Raw genomic sequence first — 25749 nt, 5'->3', positions numbered from 1 at the left:
CATTCACATATTGCACACTGCCCGCTGTTAGCTCCATATAATCCCATTTCTACTACCTATACTTAGTGTGTTAAAGACTGCAGATCGGATCAAATTGATCCTCGGAACAGTTAAAATGTATAAAAACAAGTGGTAGGGGCCAACTTCTCACTGATGTTTTCTCATATATACATGTTTTATGATGTTTATAACACTAGAAGTTACAAATAGAAAAGAAGAAATTATACGGAAAATCTGGTGACAGTGAGGCATAGATACAAAGCAGTTAATGAAATCATCAGGACAGAAGATTTCATTGAGTATTTACTTGAGAAAATACGCTACACTAAGTCAGTAAAGAACTTATGTTACATTCAGTGTGCTGGGCGGCTTACAAAAATACAGAACATGAAAACAGTTTGAGAATGTTAATGTATTTTAATTAAATATCTATTTCAGGATAAAACTGATTTCTGTAAATCTATGCCTTAATCGTGGATATATATAAAACAAAGGTTTTATTGTAGAATTGTAATAGCATATATAAACTCAGGCTTAGAGAAAGAAATCTTCAACTACAGGATGTTACAGAGTAACTGTCTTTCAAATAGTAGAGATATGCTTACGGCCAGACAAGGTTGTTTTCTATGTAGCAGTTTAAGTCTTTAAAGTTTTAGACCAACAAAAACTCTTTTTGGAAGGATATTCAGTATTTACTATACCACTGGTATAAAGCTATATCGTCCATCTTTGATGCAAAAGACATTTATTTTTTCCCCTTGTCAACGCTTCTCCCTCGTTTAATTTTACCAAAAACACATGACTATATTAAATCTATTTTTCTGCCCACAATTGTGCATTAAAAGGTGTGTATGTATTCGTGCATGTAAATACAGAGTATGTGGATGTGTCTGAGTCATATGTGGGTATGTATGAACTCTGTAGTCATCTCCATATGTATGTATGTATGTGTGTGTGTGTGTGTGTGTGTGTGTGTGTGTGTGTGTGTGTGTGTGTGTGTGTGTGTGTGTGTGTGTGTGTGTGTGTGTGTGTGTGTGTGTGTGTGTGTGTGTGTGTGTGTGTGTGTGTGTGTGTGTGTGTGTGTGTTACCAGGCCAGTGGGGAGGCCATGCATGGACTTCTGGGGCTCTTCTGATTTTCTGCAGCTTGCTGATCACTAAGAGCTCTCTGTGGTAAAGAAACTCAAATAAAAACAATTATTACATTTTTCTTAAATAGCTTTTGTGGAATATGCTGTTATGTTGCTTGTGTCTTTAGTTATATATTATATATGTCTTATAACTCAAATAAAAACAATTATTACATTTTTCTTAAATAGCTTTTGTGGAATATGCTGTTATGTTGTGTCTTTAAATAAAAACAATTATTACATTTTTCTATGTATATATAATATATTTTTGGGGGGGTCTTTAAGATCTATGTAATTTAATTGATAAAAATAATTTTAATCCTGAAATACTATGAATGAATAAATCTGATCTTAAAAGCGATAATCATTGAGGCTGCATGGAAAACAATTTGTGCTCGTGAAAACCAGTGAAAACTTAATGTGAACTTCTCTGAACGTTGTGCTCATATTGAGCTGCTGAATAAAAACTTTTTTTAAATAACTTGTTTCAGATTGGTTTCTTAAAAGTCTTTGTTCAGATCTTCTCCCGAGGGGCCTGTTAGACTGCAGCACTGTGCTGAATACTCATTGTCAACATGATGATCCTGCTACTGTATGTAGCTCATTATTAGTAATGTAGCCTGCCAGACGTTCTCTCTAAATCTTTGATGAAATTCATGCGGTGCTCATTACTAAACAATCTGCATGGATTTTTTTGCTAAAAAGAAAACATTGGCAGAGTAGAAAATCTAGGACGTTATGAGGTAATCATAAGAGGTATGCAACCTGAAGAAGATTAATGTTTTATTGTTTGGTGGAAGGCCAAGAAGGAACTACAGAGGGTAACATGCATATCATTTGACTGTAACACTGTAGAGCTGGGACAGCATGAATTATTTGAATAAATGAATGCCTGAATCTTTCTTGCTCACCTCAAATTTGTTCATGAACTCAGCAAAGATACCAAAGAAGGCCTCTGTGTTTGTGGTTTTGCTGTCTTCTCCAAAGTAAGAGGCAGTTTTGCTGAATTCCTCCATAGCTCTCTGTTGAAGGGACTCCAGAGACTGGACTGCTGGATGACTGTTTTCGAGAAAATTCTACACAAACTGGAGTAAAGGGGCATAACAGTTTCATCATCTCTTTTACTATATCTATTTCATTCTTCATCAGTGGTCCAAATATTGTAAAGGATACACTCATGACGACAGCAAAGCGGTCCTCAGCAGTCGCCGGCATCTTCTGACAAGCTGAGCGGATGTCCTGGATGGTTGTATGAAGGTCATTCAGATCTGATGTGATAGTCCTCAGGTTCACTATAAACAGAAAATAGAAGGAGAATGAAATGAAACAACACAACAGAAACAAATCTTGAGTTAGTGCTCAAAATGTTATCGCTTTGGCACAAAAGAAAATGTATCTACCTTTGACTGCAAGAGGAACCATAGTTAAATCTTTGGAAAAATCTAACACATCAGGGAAGTGGTGACATAACGACTTGACCAGAATATGTAGAAATGTCGACTTTCCATCCACTGTTTTAGTTGTGCTCAACTGCAGAGGACACAACGATGTTATCAACTGTGAAATGTAATACAATTAGAACAAAACACAGACATTTGGTCACATGGTTTAAATATGCATAAGTGTCTGATGTACCTCTGTAAGGAAGTTGATCTTAAAGCCTGTAGTCTTGTTGGTTTTAGGCTGGCTGTTATTCAGGTAGTTCCCCATTGCCAACACAAACTGATGAGAGACAGAATGAAGCAAGCAGAAATGTAACCCTGTCAAACCACCACTTTATATACAAATGTTTATTACAGTTTCAATTGCAACATATTCCTTTGTCTCTCATATGAACTCTTGGATAACACTTTTTTTATATATATTTTTATTCTTGATGTCTTGTGTCACTGCAAAGTCACAAAGCCATAAAAATAGATTCAAGTTCAGAAAAAAAAGAAAATACTTTTCTCAATGTACTTTACTGTTTATTTAATTACAAACGTAGTTGGGAGACTGTTTGTGCGGTGTGTCTTCTCAGAATCACACAGATTTTTAGTTTTAGTTATCATCATAACAGTGAAAGTTCTTTAAACTATAAACAACAACATGTTATTTTTTTCCTTTTTTAAAGTACTTTGCTGAACAGCAGGCTACCTCTAAAATCTTAGCAAGCTTCTTGCTCGTCTTCAGCTCCATTGAAGCCTTGTAGAGACAATCGAACGCTCCCCTCAACTCCTCCGTCTTCTCCTGTAGAGAGCACTTGAAGAGTAGGCACTGCAGGCGGGTCTTGTACTCGGGTACTGATAGCATCTGATGGAGAACACACACAACAAGCAAAGAAGTGAGTGATGACAAACACAATAACAGCATATGGACAAAGTCAGACACAGGAAACCCACCCGTCCAAACCCTGCCAGGACTGTACCTGCAACACAAACTGGTCTGGCTCACTGAGTTTGCTGGGGTCCTGTCTGTAAGCTTCATACTTTTTGACCTCTTCTGCATCAGGGGCGTACAGCAGCAGCTGTTTAATGTGAGATGGCTCCAGCCTATCAGTGACCATGTTCATCAGCATCTGACGCAGCTCACCGGGAGACAGCTTTAAGTGGGCTATCAGGATGGCTTAATGATGAAAGGAAATTTAAAGAGAGATTGTGAATTTTTGCTCTGGTTTATGCTTTTAGATGCTTGTTTAAGAAAGGAGATGCACTTATGACTTCTGGTGACTAGTAGTTCTCTTGAATACCTATGTTGAATACACTTCCTGTAAGTCGCTTTGGATAAAAGCGTCTGCTAAATGACTGTAATGTAATGTAATGAATTCCTAATTCTGACCAATATATGAGAGAATGAATCTGGGCTAACGCATAATGGCAACACGTAATAATATACCATGTTATACTTACAGGCATTGTAGGCCTTCTTATGCGAAAGGATTTCAATCACATCTTTCTTTTTGAAGGTTTCTGGCTGGGATGGCTCTGGTGCAAGCACTTAAATTGGAATCAGTGTTAGTAAAATGCCCAGATGTTATTAAAGGTACATACAGACAGTAGAGAGATGAATGGGTATAAAGATTTTGTGAACATCTTACATTTTCTTCAGCGGGTTTGGAGCAAATTACAAGGAGTACAAGTGCAGAATAATAAACTTAGATCCCATAATAACAGTCAAAAATGAGAAAAATTATAGGAAAAGTAATTTTAAAAAGTGCTTGGGATTCATGTGGTGTTTTTTTTTTTGGATCAGTTAGACAGAATTCAGCGGTGAAATACTGTAGATTTGATGACTAAATAATCACTCCCCAAGGATGCAGAGATAATGATGTGCTGCATGTTGTCATTCAGATTAAAATATTTGTAGCACAAGAGGGGGGCTTACTGATAAATCCAGAATGCTTTAATATCATCTTCCGCAGTGCCTCCATTTAAAGCACTGCAGATATACATACAGCAACTTGTACTCACAGGAGCTCTTCTGTGTCCCAAAGTGCAGCTCCAGATCCAGATACTTCACCATGTCATGCAGTTTTTCATAGTCAGAATTTGCTCCCAACTACCAAAGACATGCAAAAGATGGTGCTATGTGAATTACAATTTCATGACTGTTAGATTCTTTTTAATTTGAAATTCTTAATATAAATTGTATTACATTAATGAGGGATCAGCTCCCAATTTCCAAACCCCACAAAACTCACCTGTCCCCAGATAGTCCCTTCTGAGTTTTCCACCTGCTCCCAGCGCAACCTCTTCACACTCATGTGGTTGGAGTCCATCCTGGAGAGCAAAGGTCTGGGCAAGGGTGGAGGGGAGCAGGGTGGGGGCAAGGGTGGAGGAGGAGGGGGCTCCAGGTGCTCTGAAGGGTCAGATAGTGAGTGCGGGAGAGACTGGGGCTGACTTTGGCCATGGGATTGCTTGTGGTGGGACTGGGTTTGGGGCTGGTGTTGCTGCTGCAGGAGGTGATGTGAGGGCTGGGACTGCGAGCGGGTGGCTTGGATGGAGGGTTGGACTTGGTGCTGCGATTGGTGGTGTTGGGGCAGAGGCTGGAAAGAGGAGAGGGTGGACTGGTGCGGCTGGAGCGGCTGGAAGGTGGAAAGAAGAGGCTGAGGCCTGTGGGGCTGCTGGGGAGGGTGGATTACTTGGATCTGGTGCTGGTAGTCCTGTGGAGGGGGCTGTGGGGTCATATGGTGGATGTGGTGGATCTGAGGTGAGCTGGAGTGGTGGTGGGTCTGCTGGATAGAGTGGGGTCTTTGGGGAGAGGGTTTGGTTGGCTGGGGGTGATGGGTTTGGAGGATCTGCTGTTCTTGGTGTCTCGCTTGCGGTGACACTTGGTTCTGATGATGACCTTTAAGACTTTTCCGACTCTGATGGGAGTGGCTGTCCCGGTTCAGCTGAAAAGGGAGGGATGCAGGCTCCTGCTGGGCTTCATGCAGAAGCTCTGTGGAGGAGTGGTGGGGCTTGGTTTGGTGCATCTGGTGGGCTTGCTGGAGCAGCTCTGTGGAGGAGTGGTGGGCTTGCTGGAGCAGCTCTGTGGAGGAGTGGTGGGCTTGATGGAGCAGCTCTGTGGAGGAGTGGTGGGCTTGGGGTTTGTGCATTTGATGGAGTAGCTCAGTGGATGAATGGAGTGGTTGTCCCCGATGCATCTGGTGCGCTTGATGGAGAAGTTCGGTCGAGGAGTGGTGGGGCTCCATTTGCTGCATCTGGTGACCTTGTTGCAGAACCTCTGTTGAGGAATGATGGGGCTTGGTTTTGTGCATTTGGTGGAGCATTTCTGATGACGAGAAGTGCGCATGGGCTTGTTGCATCTGGAGCATCTCAGCAGATGAATGGTGGGCCTGGGATTGTTGCAACTGATGGAGCAGCTCGGTAGAAGCGTGATGGGCTGGGGCTTGGTGCATCTGGTGGAGCATCTCCACGGAGGAATGGTGGGCCTGAGGTCTAATCCCCTGATGGCTTTGGTAGATGCCCTCAGCGTATTGACCTTGTTGGCTTGGGTGGGCTGTTGGTTGGGGCGATGCCTGGTGTGGAGGCGGGGCTGAACGGGACTGACGTCGGTGGTGATGAATCTGGTGGGCCTGTTGCTGCTGTGCTTGGCGCATCATATACAGCGGATGATTAGCGTGCTGATGGGAGGAGTCTGGAGATGGGAGTGGGGGTAAGGACTGGTGGAGTTGATGGGGAGGCAGTGGTGAGTGGGCTTTCTGCTGTGTTGGCTGGTTAGGCATCGAATGGTGGCTCTGGTAAATCTGTTGCTCTTGAAATGCTTGTCGCTCCTCGAAGGCCTGACGCTCCTCATATGCTTTACGCTCTTCATAAGCTTTTTGCTCCTGGTAGGCCTGTAGCTCCTCAAGTGCTTTTTGCTCCTTGTAGGCTTGACGCTGTTCGAACGCTTTTTGTTCTTGGTAAACTTGGCGCTGTTCATATGCGTGTCTTTCTTGGTAGGCTTGTTGCTCCTGGTACATTTGTTGCTCTTCAAATGCCTTCTGCTCTTCGTAAGCCTGTCTCTCCTTGAACATTTTCTCCTGAAAGGCCTGTTGTTCCTGCAAAGCCTGCTGCTCTTGGAACAGTTGTTGTTCTTCGTAGGCTTTCTGCTCCTCATACGCCTGCCTCTCCTTGTATGCTTGTTGTTGCTCCTCGAAGGCTTGCCTTCCCTGGTAGACTTGTTGCTCTTGGAAGGCTTTTAGCTCTTGTATGGTAGCATGGACCTGAAGGTCATCTCTTGTCGGCAGCACTTTATGTAAGGAGAGCCGTTTATGTGGTGGATTATTGCGGGGCGGAGGTGGAGGAGGGGGGCCAGATTTGCGGCGGATGGGCACATAAGCTCTTGGGGAGTGTTCGGGGGTGTAGCTAAGCTGTTGCTGCTGTTGCTGGTGCTGAGACTGAGACTGAGTGTGTGCAGGTGCTGGAGGTGGAGGAGGCGGGTCATTGAACTGAACAGGCGGGGGTGGCGGAGGGGTCATCGGGGGTGGAGGGATGTGGTCGGAGGAGGAAGAGTAGGTGAGGGAGGAGGCATTCTCTTCTCCACTGCTGCTTTGAACATCACTGGGACTGCTGAGCTCTGGGGCCACAAACCCTCCATTTTCATCTTCGTCCACACCCAAATCCTCTTCATTATCCTCATCCTCCTCATCAGGGAAGCCAATCTGCACAACCTCCTGGCATAAACACCAATTACATTTCATTAGCAATTTAAGGTCAAGTGGAACTTGCAAAATTATTTTTATACACAATCTAAACAAGCTAGATTAGTTTATTGGCAACAAGAGGAGGTTTCATTTCATCCTAACACAAACGCTAACCCTTAAAATAATAATGGTCATATAAATAAACTGTGCAGGTTCTACAGGATCACCTGGCTATATTTCTTTGCAAGAGCTGTACGAACATGGTTACAACAGGAAAACATTTTTAATTACACCCATTTGGCAGATTTAATGACAGCTTTAACAACTTCCGATTTCCCTCTATAAAGGCTTCTCACATCAAAAGAAGTGAGCAGGATGTCTTGTGGCAAATTATGTCTAAAAATAACTCTGTCAGTTGTTGTGTGTTTGACCTGCCAATTAATTTGTGACTGTCAGCAGGTTTTAAAGGCGGGGTGTGTTTTAAATTTTAAATGTGGAGCTGCTCTATTGTTTACATTTGGATTACAGATTGTGTTTTTAATGATTCTCTGAGGTCAAAGTGATGGACCACAAAAGATAACTGAAAAAACCTATACATGACAATTTAAAGGGAAAGAACCCTGTCGTATGTGAGGCAAGTTTCAAAGTTTCACTTTGTCTTATGTTACAGGAGAGTATGTACTGTTCCCGTTCTGTATTTGTATGTGTGTCAAGGGGTCTGTCCTATTTCACATTTGGACGCATAGCCTACATACCGTAGGGAATCAGTGTACCATGCAAAGTTAACCCGCTATCACCAGAAACTATGGAAACAGGGGTATTAATATCATAGCTGATAGATGAGCCTATAGGACTTTGAAATATTTGTACAATTATTTTTCTTTCTACACCAAACAAAACGACCTCTACATCATTTTTAACAGAATATCTGAGATTTCTCTACTGTCTTAGTTTCCTTTTTGTAGAGTACTAACTAAATAATCTGTAATTTGCAGTAAGCACAGATAAAAAGGTAATGATTTAGATTGTTAAACTGACAACATCCGACTACAAGCATATGATTACTAAAATAAACATCAAAAGTCAAATTATGAGCTAATTCTTTTAAAATTTCTCTTCATAATGAGGCTTCAGACTTTATGTAACTGTGACTTTACCTCCTCATAGTCATTCTCCGGAGTCAGGAAGTCATCAATGATGGCCACCCTCTGTCCCAGCTGCTCGCTCAGTGCATCCAGAAAGCGATCTGTGTCTTCTGAGCGAGGTGGTTTGGAGAACGTGTAACGCCGCTTGTTGTTGCGGTACCCGGGGGGGGTACATGGGTAGTCAGGGGGGTCTGGAGGTGATGGAGGAGGGCTGTCCAGGCTGATGTAGGGGTTGGACTCCGCACTGGTCTGGCTCGTCAGTCCTGATGAATAAAACTGGGATTGAGGAGGGCTGGGGAGAGGCTCGGGCCAGGATGTAGGGGGTTGGAGGTCTTTACGGGTACCTGAGATTAAGGAGGAGACATACAGTGTTATAAAATGACGGCTAAATCTATGAAGCATCATGTTAGGTGCAATGACTCTCTACTGTCTTTCAGATGTTTAAATAGAACAAATACATAGAGGCCATCAATGACAGTCTCTGACAAGTAAATTCATTTAGCAAAGTGTGCTTGGGTCTTCTCACCCTGAATTAGAACAAATATGAATCACATCAAGATGTACTTAACCCGCAATAAACTGTTCAACACCGATCTTTTTCAACAAAAACTACAAAAAAATCTCTAATAATATCGACACAGGTTCTATTTTAAATAATTTGTAGCAAATTTCCCCAATCCCCTACCATCCCATTCAATTCCAAAGTGACAATAATTAAAGACATATTACTAAGTAAATGTACCCAATTGTTATTGTGTGCCTTTACAATGGAAAATGTGAAAGGTTCTGCACAAAAAGGTCAAACTGAAAATGTCTCTCAAAGCAGATATACGTTGCAGAAAACCAATTTCTGATTAAAGGGGGTCTTTAAATGTGTGTTTTCTAGTTCCACTTCCACCATCACCATGTCCTCCTTACTGTATGCGGTTCAGTGTTTCTTGACTATATTAGACTCGCCTGCAACCTGAGTATATTGACTATGAGGGTATTCCCATCTCTCCCTCATATGCAATGAGCATTATTTAAAAATAATGCTATGTCAAGGTGTGTGATACCAGCTGGGACCTAATCTTACACACTAAAATTGCAACAGCCAGGTTGAGAAAATTTTGAGAACATTGGGTTGTTTGAAGTCTCATCTATGCTGAATATTTATGTACCTAAAGTCACAAATATTAATTCAATGCAAAATTCAAGGATATTCAGTTGAGTCGGAAATGGGTTGGCTACCTTGGGATTTATCACTTTTGCACTGTAGTACTTTTTGCACGTCTTATCCTCCTTCTAAACACATACAGAACACACTCAAGCACAAAAAAGATCCTCAAGGTATTAATTGAATACAATCAGTTAAGTATAATTCCAGCCGCTAAGAGTTTGCTGTATGTATGCTTCAAGCTACCTGTGTTAGCGTGTATTGAAGGGGAGGCTGAACGCGAGGGAGCCTCCAGATCCAGTAAGCTCTCGGGGGCGGGAGGAGGACGACTCTTCAGAGACTTGGACCTCTTGCTTGAATACATGTTCTCCAGTTCAGCGTACACTGCTGACAGCTTGTGTGGTGGAAATGTACAAAGAAACCAGAGTAAGAGGCGCCCTTATGATGAAGTGAATGGTGAATCCTACGATGAGATTTACTGTATATTTTTTTCCTATGAGGACTTTGGTACATACATTGGTGAGGTTGTTGGGTGTCTCAGGAAGGGAAGTACCATCTCCTGACTGTCTCTCTCCTGGAGCCAACCTCATACTTGTCTCCAGCACTTGCTCTACACGGAAGCCTAAGACAACCAGGTAACCTAGTTAGCGTTGGCCCATTTATGGTGGCAAAGTTTTTCCATGTTTTAGGATGTGAGCCTGATCTGATTTGGGGTGACCGTTATCTCAGGCTATCTTTGACAATTTTGACAACATAGGAATATTTAAAACTATTATTCAGTATGTAAAATCTTTAAACAGAATTAACTAAACTAGTGTGAGCCACACTTGCCACGTAAAATAAATTGGAAGATGGAAACAAAAAGCAAACAGATTACAAAAATCTTACTATGATTTAACAGAGCTGTGTTTTTGCTCTCAATGACGATAATGTGAATGCTAAAAATAATAGCGGTGGTGGCATGGTGGTGCTATGGATGATAATGAAGATAATGAAATTCTGTACCCATGCCCAAGTGTGTGCCAATGACCAGGTCATCAGAGCTACGTCCCCTCACACTGCTCCTGTACGTGGTCCCTGTCACCCTCATGGAGCTGCTACGTCGATGGGGCTCGGGGGCGACCTCGGGCTCCAGAGGTGGGGGAGGAGGTGGTGGTGGTGGTGGAGGTGTAACTGGAACAAACACACATATTTGCAATGCAGAGGAAGAGGCAAAAGTGTATGAAGGGTTGCAGCACCCGTGTTGATTGCACTTTACTGAGCCAGTGAATTTAGAAAAGATCCTCATGACCGCCTCCATCTCACACACACAAACCCCTTTTCATTCAGACACATATATACCTCAAAAGAACCACACAAAAAGTGCACACACCTGGTGCTTTGTATCCAAGAAAGCGTGAGATCTTGCTCTGGCAGTGCTCCTGCTCCTCATACGTCAGCAGCTGGTACACAAACTGCCAGATCACTTGTTTGGCGGGAGTATCCAGCACCGGGAACACATCCACGATCAGAGTGTCAACATTCCTGTTGCCATGGAAACACAAGCAAGGTGACAGAGATCGCCTGGCTTTACAATCAGAGGTCAGAAGTTGAATGGTCAACAAACTAGACAAAAGATTAAAGGGGCACTCCACTGATTTTACACAAGCAGTTACTCATCACAAGGAGTGTTAGTAGGTCTGTGAAAATGGTTGTGTCATGTCGTCTGTGACTCAAAGTTATCTTTGTTTAGGGTTTTGGACTTGGACCTTTGTTACAAAACGCATTTACCAAGCTGGGAGGTTCTAATGAAGTGATGCTAATGGCTGCATTATGGGAAATGTAGGCTGTAGATCAAGTAATTAGCAGGGACAAAAAATTAGGATAACTTGGCCTTTGAAAAATCTGTCCTTAATCTGTATGTTGCAAGTCCCCAAACTTAAATACTAAATCACTGGAGTGCCCCTTTTTTTTTTTCTTTTTTTTTTAAACATTTCTAAACATAATTTCCCCCTTAGCCTTTGTTCACCTGTGCTGGAAGAAGTTCTCCAGAGCCTTGCAAATGGTGTACCTCTCCTGGATGGTCAGCAGGTGCTCCAGCTGCTGTCCGAATGTGCGGCCCTGAACCCGGATACTGGGCGGAAGAATCTCTGCCACCCACTGCAGCGAGCTGAGCACAGGGGAGCGGGCACGCTCTGTGGGGATGCTGCCCCCGGCCAGGTCCTGCTCTACCAGGGTGAAAGTAGGGGGACCATCCTCCACTACCAGAGTGGGCATGGCACCGCTGCCCTGGAGCATGGACACCACCTTCTCATGGGAGGAGGTCCTACAGGCAGACACATGGTAACGCATTGAAACACATAAACACACTGCAAGAACCTTTTAACTGCATCTGCCAATTATTATTAATTTTCATTTTTTTATTTTTATCTTGTCTTTCTTTACTATGTCTCTTGTGTGCACTTTACTCTATGCTGCTGTAAGCCTGCAAATTTCCCCGCTGTGGGACTAATAAAGGATTATCTTATCTTATCTTATTTTAAGAAGCTCAATCCCACAAAATAAATTAGTTAGGCTTTTATATGAAAAGCTTTTTTCTATTCTTCAGATAACATGACATATACTGGAATATAAAGAAAGTTTTACATTCTTAGGGGAGCTTGTTTATCATCGTTTGTCATCTCACAAAACTGGTCTACCAAATCCATCCGAAATGAGATTTCCATTCAATTCAACTCAACTCAACTGTGTGAGCTCTACGAACAACAAAATATCTCCATCAGGGGAAACATATTACCATATTTACCTGTAAATATAAGCATTTTCTATGAAATTAGATTTAGAAACTGCACGGTTTATGTTGAACTTTATAAAGTGAATGCGGGTGAAAGCTCAACCTCATGTCCAGTCCATTGAGAAACAGGATGCGGTCTCCTGGTTTTAGACCTGCCTTGTCTGCTGGGCTTCCTGCAGAACAGAAAATGAGTAAGAGACGTCTGATTTGATCATTTCCTCATTACACAGACATTACAGTGGTAGCGTTTGGAAGCTTTATAAAGAAAAAAATGTTAAATGTACTGTCTTATTACAGCATAATAACTCAAATTACTCATATACGACAACAGCTTGATAATTTACACATACACACAAATAATCATAATGAGCTAAATACAAACACATTTCAACTTACCAGGGATGACAGAGTCAATCCACACTGGAGCATGGCCTCTTAGAGTGAAGCCAAAACTGGTGTTACCCTTACACACTCTCACTGTCCTAAAGACAGAAATATGAGCTTTGATTAAAGACAGGACTGAGGAATAAACAGAGGCTGCAAACATTAAAAGAAAAGCAGGTTTTCACAAATACTCATAGAAATATATATACTTATATAACATGATTAAAGTAACCATAATCATCTTCCTACAAATAAATAATACAAGGACTACCATACAGCAGAACTCTGCTAGACTTAATAAAGATGACACAGAGGACACAAACTGTGCTTAAATACGGGTGGTAGAATCCACTAATCACTATAGCTCATTGCACAGTGCAGGGGCTGTGAACTGTTCAAAACGTTATCCACAATGAGACAAATTATGCAGTATAATCTTGATTCCAACTGCTGATTGCCATATTTAGAAGACTGCTTTACATTCCCATCCTGCATGAAAAACCATATTTAAATATGGACAGTATATCCCAGAGGAGCGGTATAACATCCTCATGAATCAGATTAGGGGCATTTTATCTTAGCGCTTCAAGAGATAGTGATAAGATGTTTGTACTTATGTTGTTTACCATCTTCTAATCCTGATAAGTGTGATCAGGATTTTGTAATCAGAGAACAAACTGCCAATTATTCATGAAGACACAACAAGAAATGACGTCAGAGCAAGAGGACAGGCATGACTGTCTAAATAGGTTTATGTTCCCATTGGCTTAATTTCTGAAGGGTCTATTTTTCCCTTAACTCCTACTCATCTTAATTCACATAAATTCCATGCTTACACAGGAAGACCTGTCACAGCAGTTCTCATGTAGAGCGGTTTGAAATTTGATCAGACTTAAGGAGAGAGGAGATGCTATTTTAGGATAAAAGGTTATCTTTGAGAGCTAAAATGACATGGCGCTGTGTAGCTGGTGGGAAAATGGGATGATGAGGATGATGAGGATGATGGGACTCCTGCTGATAAAAGGTCAAAACACACAGGAACTAACCCTAAAGGATGAGTGAAGAAAATACTGTAGAATACAAATCTGCAATATGGAACTTAATACAGACCTGCAGTTGGTGGTGTTGCCACTGGAGTGACCAGCTATGAGTGAGGTGGTCTTGCGCATGCCGCGGGCGGGGGGGACCACGCCTTCCTCTGCGTGGGTGCGTGGCACTGAACTGGCTCGGGTGGACACCAGAAGGCGTTCGGGGTGATCCTCACTCCGGCTGCGGCGAAGGTGGTTGCGGCTTGGGTCACTGAAGCTCCGCCCTTTGATCCGGCTCAAAAGGCTCTGGGAAACCACCTCGTCAAAACGCTCCCGGTGCTTCTTGGGAATGAAGATCCTGGCAAACATTGTGGGATTGGAAACAAACTCAAAAATAAGCTTTACTTTAAAATCTTCACATCCAACAAAATCCTATCAAAGCAGCATTTCAGCCAAAATCCCGACAAAGTCTAACATTATTCATCCTGATCTCTCAAATCATCCATCGTCCAAAGTATCCATGAAAAAACAGAGGGATTCTTGTTCCGACTACATATTGTTCCAGCTGCAGGATCCACTTAATTGGTTCAAAAATTGTTCAGTGCATGTCGTCTCATGGGAGGGCCGAGGTAGCTAGAAGAGATTGGTCCATTAGTCTGTGTGTTTTGGTGGGCGTATGCATGTGTGTGAGAGAATGAAAGAGATAAAAGATGAGGTTTGTTTGTGTGGTCCCGTCACATCAGCAGCTGCAGGTAAGAGTGTTCGGTATCAGTGACAGCGCTCTGCTAAAATGAGAAAAAGGAGGAAGCTCAAAGCCAGAGCCACCTCTGGGAGAACGTGCTCCTCTCCCCCTATCAATTTTATTTTCCCCTCCCATAATCGACTCCTTATGCAGTTATCCTCTTAAGAAAAAACCCACCCTCGGATACTCAGAGATATCGGCTTGTGAGATTTACAGTACCCACTTTCCTGCAGTCCGTTTACGAGTGCCGCATTAGAAAAGAAAGTGTCCAGTTATAAAATGAAGATTGTAGTGTTGGCATCAAAATGTCAAATAAGGCTTGTATTTAAACTGTCTGAGACTAGGTCTAAACATTGGTATCGCTGTCTCTTTTAGGACAGAACATCAGCAAACAATTGTTAGGAAAGCAGCATTTTCTAACATTCACCACTGATGTTTTGTTCTGCTTTAAATGTCTACTCCTACTACCTAATAGCTGCGCTGTCTGCTGCACAATGTTTATATTAGGCCAATTATCTGCAAGAACAGAAAAGTAACATAATACATAACAACAGAAATGACCCAGAAATGGAAGAAGCATTGCTGATAACTGTAGGCTCTGGAAACACATACCTACACACCTATGTACACACACAACTCATTTGTCCCTTTTCTATTTTGCATAGAAAAGGGACCCCCCCCCATTCCGCTTACAAAATGATGCTGCCTCCATCCTCAACACGAGCATGTCTATCTCTCTGTCTTCATCATGAATCTCCAGGGTACTTCCACTGTGCTAAGGAGAAACGAGTGCTTTGGTTTTTCAGAGTGCACCAGTTCCCATCTGCATGCAGACACACAGAGCAACTCCTCGTTCCAACGCTACTTTTGAGAATAAGGCTCATTGGTACAGTTTGGTTTTCAATGCTGTCACAGTCTTTTTGCAGGTTCATTTTGGAAACATTGTTCAAAGGGCAAAGGTTAGGATTTTGTAGTTTCATAAAAACATACAGAGTTTACTAGCTGAGCTGCTTCTTTACCAATATCTTACAATCCAAAGTTGAGGGAAGCCAAAAGATATTTCCGCTCTGGAGAATTTTTACCTTGACAACAATCTGATTGACTAAAGTTCACAGCTTTTTGCGAACCCTCTCACACACTTCAAAAAGCACACCTGTAATTACAGCTATCCAATAAAACCTGGGACCATATCCAAAGCATATCAGAGAGTGAGTCTAACAAAACACTAACTTTGTAACTCATAAACCAGGTCATAGACTCCAAAGCTGAAAACTTAAACTACTCCCAACTAAGAGTCCATGCTCGTCATGCAAAAAGATAATTAATGCAATCAGCTACATTTTATGATATAAAGAGTAGATCACAACGCAGATTTTCTGCTTTGCATCCATGCGTCAGAGTCCAGTTGTCCAATTATAGCGTGACACACTTTCATCTTATTTATGGCTGTATTTTGCAAGTGAAATAGTCCCAAACACCATTAATTGAATAACACAGGGATCAATGTGGGTCTCCTTTTGTTTCACCATCTACAACTTTAACCCACCATACAGGCTGCATTATAACCACAATGATGATAATGATGATATACAATCATATCTCTCATGGATGATCTTGGTCCTATCAGTACACTCAGAGTATTGTGGACATACAAATGTGGATGTGATGCCAGGGTGAAAAACTAAACATGAAGGCTCGAAATAGAGATACATAATACAAATTGAGATACAATTTGATCTGCTTACTATAAAACCATTCATATAAATAAAAGCCAAGGGAAGCGGTGTATATGGGTGACATTGATAAAGTGTTGCATGTGTTCTGTAGGGCGACCTTGGCTCAGTGGAGAGCAGGGTCGTCCTCCAATCAGAGGATCGGCAGTTCGATCCCTGGCTCCGGCAGTCCATGTCGATGTGTCCTTGGGCAAGACACTTAACCCCGAGTTGCTCCCGAAGGCTGTGCCATCGGTGTATGAATGGGTGTGAATGATTAGATAGGTCCTGATGGGCAGGTGGCACCTTGCATGGTAGCCCCTGTCATCAGTGTATGAATGGGTGTGAATGGGTGAATGATTAGTAATGTAAAAGCGCTTTGAGTGGTCGGAAGACTAGAAAAGCGCTATACAAGTACAGTCCATTTACCATTTAGTTCTTGCAGCAAAATGTCAAAACTTCCCCAAAGAGCAAAAAATAAAAAAATGTCCCATAAAAAGGTAGAGTGAGTGACGAAGAGAAAAATAGAAAGAAGTTGGTGAAAAAGTTGAAAGCGATGAGTCGATTGGAAGCATGGCAGAAAACTATTTGCAGGACACAAGGAGTAACATATGACGAAGTTGGAGACACGGAAAGAGAGAGAGTGGAGAACTAGAGCTCTTTCTAGGCCAGGGTCATGTTACAATTGGGAATGAACCAGGCTAGCATGTGCTTACAGGCGATATAGGCCACAAAACTTTTCCCAAACTAAACTCATACATTACAGTTGCTCAGACAAACGGTGGAGAGGGAAAAACTAAACAGAATGGGGACATTTATTATGTATTTATGACAGTAACAAGGCCTAGCTCTATTGATTTCTATTGACTTTATCATCTCCAACACCTTTTCGTCATGTAAAGATCTCAGTCAAAGAACAATATCAGTTGTCAAATCTTCTAAAAATCGGCCAAAACAAGTAAACAGAAACTTTACAGCTTTCCTCTGTTGAAGTTGGATGTAGGCTTTGGGATGCCCTCAATTAGAAGGAGGGCGAGAGAAGCCTATTATTAGGCCAGAAGGAGGGGTGGATCAAGGACACCGTACACAGAGGGATGAATGACAATTGCAATCAGCTGGAAAACTCATTGCAAGAACCATTATTATCAGACCCACTTCTGATCAGCTAATTTCACAGCTGAGCCAGTTGCTAATTTGCAAACACAAAACATAGCGGTAGACACACAGGTAAATTAAAAAGCCACAGAAATTAAAATTAAGAAAAACAGTAGTTATTTCAAGATGTCAAAAGTTTTGCAAGAATCTTGCAGTTTTCTCAACATGCTTGAATCAGATTCAGGGACAATACAGTTTCATATTTTATATGCCAACGAAAAGTGTAAAATAATCATCAATACAAACTTGAGAACAAACACACAGAAAATAGTTGCACAACAGTACTTCAGCAACTTCAGATACAAGTCAGCACAAACAACACAAAGCACAGCGAGCGCTGCTGAGATCAAAGGAAAAGTGCCATACCGAAAGTGTTTGGAAAGGCTCCTATCCCTTCCCATGGCTCTTCGGGGCTTTGAGGAAGCGCCTGTGCTCAGTTAAGCAATGCAAATGCTTCTCCTCTATGAGTCCCCATGTAGTCTGAACAAACAAACTCTCCCGGACAAAGGGGAAAGAAGAGAAAGTTGAGAAAAGGAAGGTGCCCTGGATCTCAAAAGCTTTTGCTGCAGGCTTGAAAAGCAGCCAGAAGAAGAAAGAGAGATAACGAAATAGAGGGAGTGAGGAAACTGTGTGAGTGGCTGTGGTTCACATCCCTCCACACCTCCAAAACATCCTCAGGTAGCATCATCAGCTGTTCTCCAACTTCATGTTCGGGGCAGCACTCTTTCTTTGTGCCCATCTTTTGTCCCCTTTTTCCTCCAAAGAAGTCAGAGTCAAGTCGGGTCACCGCCGGGAAGTCTACTCAGTCACAGTTAAAGGATAATCCTCGTCACTGAGTCGTCCATCATTTTGCAGTAAGAGGTAGTGAGTGACAAATCTTCTCTTCTCTCAGTGGAGGAGGAAGGAAAGACTGAGATGAACAAAGGAGTAAGTGAGGAGGGAGAGAGGAGAGAAGTGGAGAAGAGAGTCCCAGTGGATTTCATAGGCAGGTCAGCGCAATGGCTGTGTGTATGTGAGTGTGTGAGTGTGTGTGTGTGTGTGTGTGTGTGTGTGTGTGTGTGTGTGTGTGTGTGTGTGTGTGTGTGTGTGTGTGTGTGTGTGTGTGTGTGTGTCTGATTGTGTGTGGGTGTACATACAGAAACTTTGTCATGTCTGTGCGACATCTATTAAACATCTATCCAAATGCCACAAAGAATAATAATGAAAAAAAAAACACTGCACTGCATCCTGGGTTGAGAATGCGGCAGGCTAATAAATTTATATATTTAGAGTCATTATACTGATAGAGTATGAGACAAAGGCATTTCATTCACTATAATTACATTAAATTACCATAACACAACAGGACAGCAGGAACAAAAGAGCAACTAGGTGTTTCAATATTAACTCTGATGTCACTCCAGATACATAATCTTTTGCAAAGCTTTCAATTGATCAAGCACTCGCTAACCCCTGGGTTTCAGAGCCGTTCAAATGTGTCAAAAACCTGAGAGAATTTATTAAAAGAAGTAGGCTGCTTAAAAATAGAACGCATCCTGTGGGAGAGCGACGCAAATCTGCGAGGGGACAGAGTTAGACTGAGCAGAGCGTGGCCCAGCTGGTCAGGTTTTACAAAGCAATACAGAAGAAATAACTCCGTAAGCTGTTAAGCACACCTCACATCCTCTGACCTGCGACTTCTAATTATCGGACTGAAGTGGGGTGGGTGGAGAGTTTGCCTATGTGAGTGTGACTGTTACAGGAAGTGACAGTGATTGAGTTAGGGAGACTGACAGATAGGCAGACATAATTAGGGGGAGGAGACAGCGAGTGAATAAGAGAGGGAGACTCAGCCTAAGTGGTGGACACGTAGATTCTCCACTTATCAAACACCTCAACAATGGCATCCAGCTCATGACTAACAATCTTTGTGTCCCTTTTGTAATGTATTTATACATGTTTATTGGTTTGCATCAATTGTGTTGCAATGTGCTGTAGAATAGTGCTTGCTGTAGCATTGTATTGATAATATCAGGACATTCATTTCATATAACCTGCCCGCAGAATAGGGACAAATATTAGCTCTCTAGCTAACTCTGGCACATTTCATTGAAATGAAAACTGAAATGGTGATTAATGTGCACTGTCCCTGATAAATAAATTAATTACTGCTGCTTTTCCTGCTGGTAGGTTACATGCAGAGCTGTTAAGATCACTGTGATAAGAAGCTATAAGGCAACCTGTTAATTGAAATAGAGGAAATAGAGAAAACAGACTATCGATATCAACAAATTCTGGTTAGCTCTAACACTGTTTTTCCATTGTGTTGGCATACTAAATTACGCCAATTAGCACTAAATAAGAAGTACAGCTGAGGCAGATGGGAATGTCATTAGTTATTTAGTCATAAACAAATACATTGAACAAATGTAAAAAAAAAAAAACCTGATGATGGCATTATGGGAAAAGTTCAAGGATTAAAGGTTATTACCCCTAATCTTGAAGGTGATATATATATGTGTACCAAAGGTCATGGCAACATTTCACTCACAGCCACAAATGTGAAACTCACGAGTGCACAAGAGGAAAAGTCAGGATCTATGCTTTGAGCGCCATAGATATCTGTACCGAATTGCATGCTAATTCATCTAATTGATGTTGAGATATTTCAGACAAGCTGTTAGCATAGCAAAGACTAAAAAAGCTGCCTGAAAGCATGCCTATTAAAAACACAATCAGCAGCACACCACAATTTCCACATTAAATTTATTCCCCAGGTGCCTGAGATATTTCAGTGTAAGCAGCAGCCATTAACACCAATATCACCCTGAGGTCTGGCTCATGGACAACCTGGAAGCAAAACTTACTCAGGCTCCTACCACAGAAACATGTTCACTAGATAACAGAGCTATTCCAAACATGGAATGTAAATACTATTATGTATCCCTTTCCAGAGTAGGATATGCACAGCCTAATTGCGTAAAAGAACAGAATTATAGCACAAACAGCACTGATAATGACAATAACACAGTAACACAGCAGGCAGAGGAAGGGACGAGGACAAACTCTGCATTGCATTGCTCTTGACACACCAAGATGAAATTCTGGCTAACTATCTGAAGTAGATATATCTAATCTAAAGAGAGACTCAGGCTGCTATTGGCAGAGTAACTGTACTTTTTCTCACTGGCTAAAAGTGAGGGACAAAATCAGTTAGTCCTCTATGGATACAGGAGCTAATGCATAATTAATAGGAATCCTGTGCAAAAAACCCCATTACAAAGCATCTTCACAGGCAGCTTTCTGAGGAAGGAAATGTGCTATCAAAGCTGTGATAGAGACAGCTGTGTCGGAGGAAACTGAGATGGCTGGACAACAGCTTTGTTTTTTAGCTGGAAGGAGAACGAATTGCTCCCCAAAAATGAGTCACAGGAAAATCTCAACGCTAATTGATTTTTACAAGACTGATACTATAAAACGCTTTACAGGCACTACAGCTTACTTCATGATCAATCACACATCAAATATTAACTTGATGATAGTTAATGACCACTTACATGCTACAAAATCTGCAAATGTACAATGCCAAATTGTTTCTCAGTACTCACCTGAGGCAGCAATTCATCATTAATTCCCACATAGACCTTCAGAGCAAGGACTGCATGCATGTGTGTGTGAGAAACAGTGCTGTGTGCACCCAGTCTAAGCATCTGCATGTTGTTCTGTGTTGGTATATGTGCATATCTCAACCAGCAGCAGCAAACAGCTGGCTGTTGCAGCTAAGAGCTGTATGCAGAGGAGGGAATAAAAAGCATCCAGTGAAAAAATGGTGCGTGTATCAAAGAGTGTATCACAGCTGACAGGGAGAAATGGGAAAGAAAGAGACCTACAGGGAGAAAGTCAAAGTGAGAGAAAGTGAGAGGAGGTGGGGACTGAAAAAAAAATTCCAGTGCATGCAGAGGTATTGTGTTTTGTGTTTTGATTTTGTGATCAATGCTGATGAGGAAGAAATGCAATATTCTGCGGTGACTTTCTAACCATACTCTTGTGTATTGCACCTTAGAGGGGAGAAACAGAACAATTCAAGCACCCAAAGGCAGCAGTCAGTGCTTGACATCAGGTCAGTTATTCATATGTGCTCTTGATGTACACCTCGATTGTATTTTACAGTAAAATGCAGAGAGGGAAGGTTCCTCCTAAACAATTGATTTCATAAGGTAATTAAGGAGTTTCTGCTTCCTCTCTGTGCCCTTGTGTTGTGTAAAGACTGGGCTGTGCAGTGAATCCTCTACACACAATAGAAGTCTCCCGAGTGCCCTTTAACAAACGCTTTAAAAACCAATAATTATGAGAAAATAATTGGAAATGCACAACACAGTGAGGAGGACTTTATCTGCATTGGGATTTCAGTTAGCATTGTTTAATATTAATTTACACAAGCCAGTAAATAGAATAAATTATGGATGGCAGATTTATTTATTTTATGTTTTGAATGTTTTTCTCTGTTTTAAAAAAGGTTAACCAGTTATTGAGATGCACAGCTTGCTATGTTGTGCAAATGTTTTTCACTCAAGTAGTTGCTCAAATCCAAGAATTGACAGGTTTTTAGCACAGCCTATTTGAAAATATGGAACGCAAAAGAAACAAATCCAAGAAGAGTTTTGGTTTCAGACAGTTACATCCCCTTCAAATAAACATCTCAGTTACTTCCCAACAAGCTAAACTAAAATGCAACTGTAAAAAGCACAATGTACAATGTACACCCTTTGAGAGTTCAGACTGGAAACAGCACAGCAGGTTAAATATTAATGCATGGTCCTGGTTGAATCACTGGCAGTGACAGATACTGAAACAAGATGTAAAGCCATCTATGTAGCGGAACTTTGTTGCAGTGAATCAGATTTCTTTTATTTGCTGAGAAGTCTGTTTCAAGGCGGGGGGAGAGAAGCTATAAGCAAGTTTTAAGAAATTCTCTTGTGTCTGACAAGGCTTCTTTGATCACCGCATTGAGAAGGACTAAAAGATTGGTTAGTCACGCAGACTCTAAACAAGACACACAACAACATGCACACAGACATGTTTGATGTTTAAGTAAGTCTGAGCAAGTGAGCGACTGATACCTCACACTGTCGATCAGCTGCTGGTGCTCCTCTGTGATCAAGATGTCGGGCAGCGCATCAGCCAGACTCTCCACATCCCTCTCTGCAGCGTACTGCTTGAGCACCTCAAACAGCTGCTCCTTCACATCTGGCTCCTCTCCTAGCACTTCCTCCACCTGATGGGTAAATACATATATAGATATAAATCAATACACAGCATATAAATGCACACAAAAACAAAATTACAAACACCTATTTCAGACCCACTTTCTTATTGAACTCCATGGCCTTGTGGGCACGACTCTCCCTGATGCTGTCACCGCTCTGCGACAACACCCTCATGCTGCTGCTCAGTCGCTTGGGCCGCCGGGCCATACTGAGCACGCCCAGACGCAGAGGCCGACCCTGAGCCGCTTTGATCATGGCTGCTGCAGTTTCGTGATGCTTCACTGGGATGCCGTTGACCTCCATGACGTAGTCCCCAGCCTTGAGGCCATTGCGTCCAGCCGGACCGCTGGGCATGCAGTCCTCTACCATCAGAGGGCTGTCGCCAACGATGGTGAAGCCAAAACGGCCATCCGGGCCGGGACTGATGTCAATCTGAGGAGCGGAAAATCATGAATGCCACCTCAGTTTTCATCTGAATGTTATGTGTGTTTTTAACCTTTTCCAACCAATAAAAAATATGGAACACTGGTCAGTTTACCTGCTCGAGACGGGACACCACTCCGATGCTGGGTGGTACCGTCTTGAGGGTCTGAGCCAGAGCGACCAGTGCTGGTGTGCTGAGGTTGGTCACATCCTGGCCCTCGATGTCCACCACCTGGTCTCCGGGCTGCAGCCCAGCCAGGTAGGCACTACTGCCCTCCACCACGGACAGGATGTAGCTGGGCCCAGTGCCACCCAGTCGGAAGCCAAACGCCTCAGGCCAGTTCTGATTGGTGGCTGGGAGGCCGAGGTCTGAAGGACGGACAGAAGATGAAACTTGGAAATGGCCAAAGTACATTGGCTTAGACTTTAAGGGGGTTTTAATCGGGATGTGAAATGTTTTACTGCTTGCAAGACATGTATGTTATATTAGCATGTAGGAATATTGTTTATTTGGTACAAGCTGCTCAAACAAACAAGCAGGTTGTGAGCTGAAAAATGAAGGTCAAGTGGTCCTCTGGTTTAAATAGGGCATCTCAGTGATGGAGCTGTAGCAGTAGGAACACGAGTCTACCTAATAAAGCCACACATATAGAGACACAGAAGTCAGGTCAAAAAGCAGTTTAGATAGATAGATCTGTTTTTCTGTACGTTAAATGGCCGTAAAAGGAAAGAATAGAGTGAAGGAGGTTATTTCTGACTGTTGGTATCTAGTCCACATGAACCGCTGGCCTTCCCCTGGTCACTGGCCTCATTCTAATGCAGCAGAAAATGTCCCAACAGGCTCACTTTACTTTAGCTCCTCTCATCTAGATATGTCAAAGACATATGATATTATAGGGACTGATCAGTCCACTCAGTGATATGTTATTGTGGATCACAAAATGAAAATCTACACAACATTTGTTCTTGTGGATATTTTTGTTTATTTTGTTTAGTTGTGATTTTCCAATTGTTTTGCCCCGCCCTCTTGTCCTTTGCATTTTTCAGATTTGTATGAAAGGGCTACTTATAGCTAAAATCGCAAAATTAGAAACTTTACCAACTGCCACTCCCATCAAGAGGGATTTTAATTGAGCTTCAGTGTATGAAAAAATGTCTCCAAGGTGCAAAATTGGAAGGGAAAATTTGACATTGGAAAAGAGACATTATAAAACTGCAGATTCACAAACAATTGCATAGAGTCATCCATCAAACCATCAGCACCAAACTGCTCCGTCCCCATCTTTCTATGCCTCTGATCATTACAAAAAAAAGAAGAACAGGAAAAGGGAGACAGCTGGAGAATGACTCAATTAGAGACGGGAAGTGAGAAAAGTAACAAACAAGTCCAAAATAAGTGAGAAAATAAGTCTGTACAAGACTTTGCAAAGAAATGTAGAAATGCTGCTTCGATGCAAAACAAAAAGACAAATTAGCTCTCACTGGAGCACAGGGCTAAATATTCATGGGGAGATGTGGCTGAGTGAATAAAACATACATCAAATCCAAAGACTCACAGAGAGCCACTGAATGTGGTGTCAGCTCGCTGAGGGGAAACATCAAACTGCAGCTGATTATTTCTCTAAAATAGATTGGGAAATCACTGACATGGAGCTGTGGATCATAATCTTTTCTCCACCGCCAGAACAAAAGCGTCACTCAAGAGGATTGTCAAGACTTCTTTCTGTCATATTCTCTGCAGCCTGCAACCCAGTTACACGATGTCAGCTTTAGCTCTTCTCTTTCTCTTACCTCCAGCAGATGAAAGTTCAGGAACATCACATACAAAACTACTATTCAGAAAAAGAGACTTACAGAAATCTTTGGAGGCACTCCGGGTTCCAGACTTGCTCTGGCGCAGGGAGAAGCGGCCCTTTCTGCTCAGGAAACGCCTCATCCTTGCCCGGCTTGCGGCAGGGCACGTTCCTGCCAGCCTCCCTTCGCCCCCGGCCTGGAGGTTGATGCAGCCAAAAGGGTGCCCTCCGACACCTTTGTGCTGCTTTAAAGCGGAGCTCCCTGGCTCCAAAAGCCCTCTACCCACCTAGGCAAATCAAGTGTACCTAAAAGGTCACATCTATAGGTTATCTGGGCCAATGCCTCCCCCTGTTCTCAATCAGAGAACCAGTGGTCTGCAGCTGAGGAGTGGGAGGCCAGGGGAGAAAGTCTCAAAGTCAGGCTCTCCATGGCGGGTGAGGCGGTCCAGCTTCAGCCTCAGCCCAAACCCTATAGCTGAGCGATGATCAGGAAACTGGGACAAGCTCTCTTGGTCCTGAAATGGTTCTTTGCAAGAAAAGGTACTGCGAAGCCCCATTTTTCTATAAATACCTTTCCCTCTCTCCCTCTCTCTCTCTCTCCCACCCTCGCTCTCTGCCTTCCTCTGTTGCTCATGTAGATAGGGCCCTCTCAGAGGGCTGAGGAGTGACCCAGAAAACCAGTGTGTAGCGTACCAGCCAGGGACACTTCTCTGATTATAGCGGCTGTTTTAACCTCGGTACTGGAACACCAGTTAAAGAGATGTAGCCTGCAGATACGCTCAAGGTTGCCCGCGATATTGAAGCTATGGTAACTTCAGCGTGGGATTTCAAATGATAATTCAAAGTTGACAGTATGACATCAGTGAGTACAAGCCCTCTGGTGTGTACATGTGTCCCTGAGGATGCTGCGTTTTCAAAGCAGGTGGTATTCCCATGATGAGATGGTAGATGACTCTAC

General features: G+C 42.4%; 1 protein-coding gene across 1 annotated transcript; it reads right to left on the bottom strand.

Moving 5' to 3' along the window:
- Positions 1-1085: 1085 nt before the first annotated feature.
- On the bottom strand, positions 1086-24934 carry grid2ipa (glutamate receptor, ionotropic, delta 2 (Grid2) interacting protein, a). The gene is made up of 24 exons (XM_054607294.1): positions 24853-24934; positions 24616-24665; positions 23114-23365; positions 22675-23007; positions 22429-22583; positions 13825-14078; positions 12705-12809; positions 12412-12481; positions 11544-11840; positions 10908-11059; positions 10541-10708; positions 10051-10157; positions 9771-9929; positions 8392-8727; positions 4808-7264; positions 4578-4665; positions 4017-4103; positions 3536-3732; positions 3265-3420; positions 2764-2850; positions 2529-2658; positions 2302-2420; positions 2040-2204; positions 1086-1166 (listed from the first exon to the last, which is right to left on the bottom strand). The coding sequence occupies exons 1-24, from the start codon at positions 24932-24934 to the stop codon at positions 1086-1088; spliced, it is 6087 nt and encodes a 2028-aa protein (XP_054463269.1).
- Between the last annotated feature and the right edge of the window lie 815 nt (positions 24935-25749).

Source organism: Anoplopoma fimbria, chromosome 11 (assembly GCF_027596085.1).
Source record: "Anoplopoma fimbria isolate UVic2021 breed Golden Eagle Sablefish chromosome 11, Afim_UVic_2022, whole genome shotgun sequence".
NCBI classification, from domain to species: domain Eukaryota; kingdom Metazoa; phylum Chordata; class Actinopteri; order Perciformes; family Anoplopomatidae; genus Anoplopoma; species Anoplopoma fimbria.
This window is presented reverse-complemented; position numbering and strand designations above follow the sequence as displayed.

What these genes read in the sequence shown, in the direction of transcription:
- grid2ipa (XM_054607294.1), bottom strand. Translation starts at nt 24,934, where the DNA reads ATGAGGCGTTTCCTGAGCAGAAAGGGCCGCTTCTCCCTGCGCCAGAGC. An exon ending in CAGACCAGTTTGTGTTGCAG is followed by an intron (nt 3,421 to 3,535) that starts GTACAGTCCTGG and finishes GTTCTCCATCAG; the next exon opens with ATGCTATCAGTACCCGAGTA. An exon ending in AGATCAACTTCCTTACAGAG is followed by an intron (nt 2,659 to 2,763) that starts GTACATCAGACA and finishes TGTCCTCTGCAG; the next exon opens with TTGAGCACAACTAAAACAGT.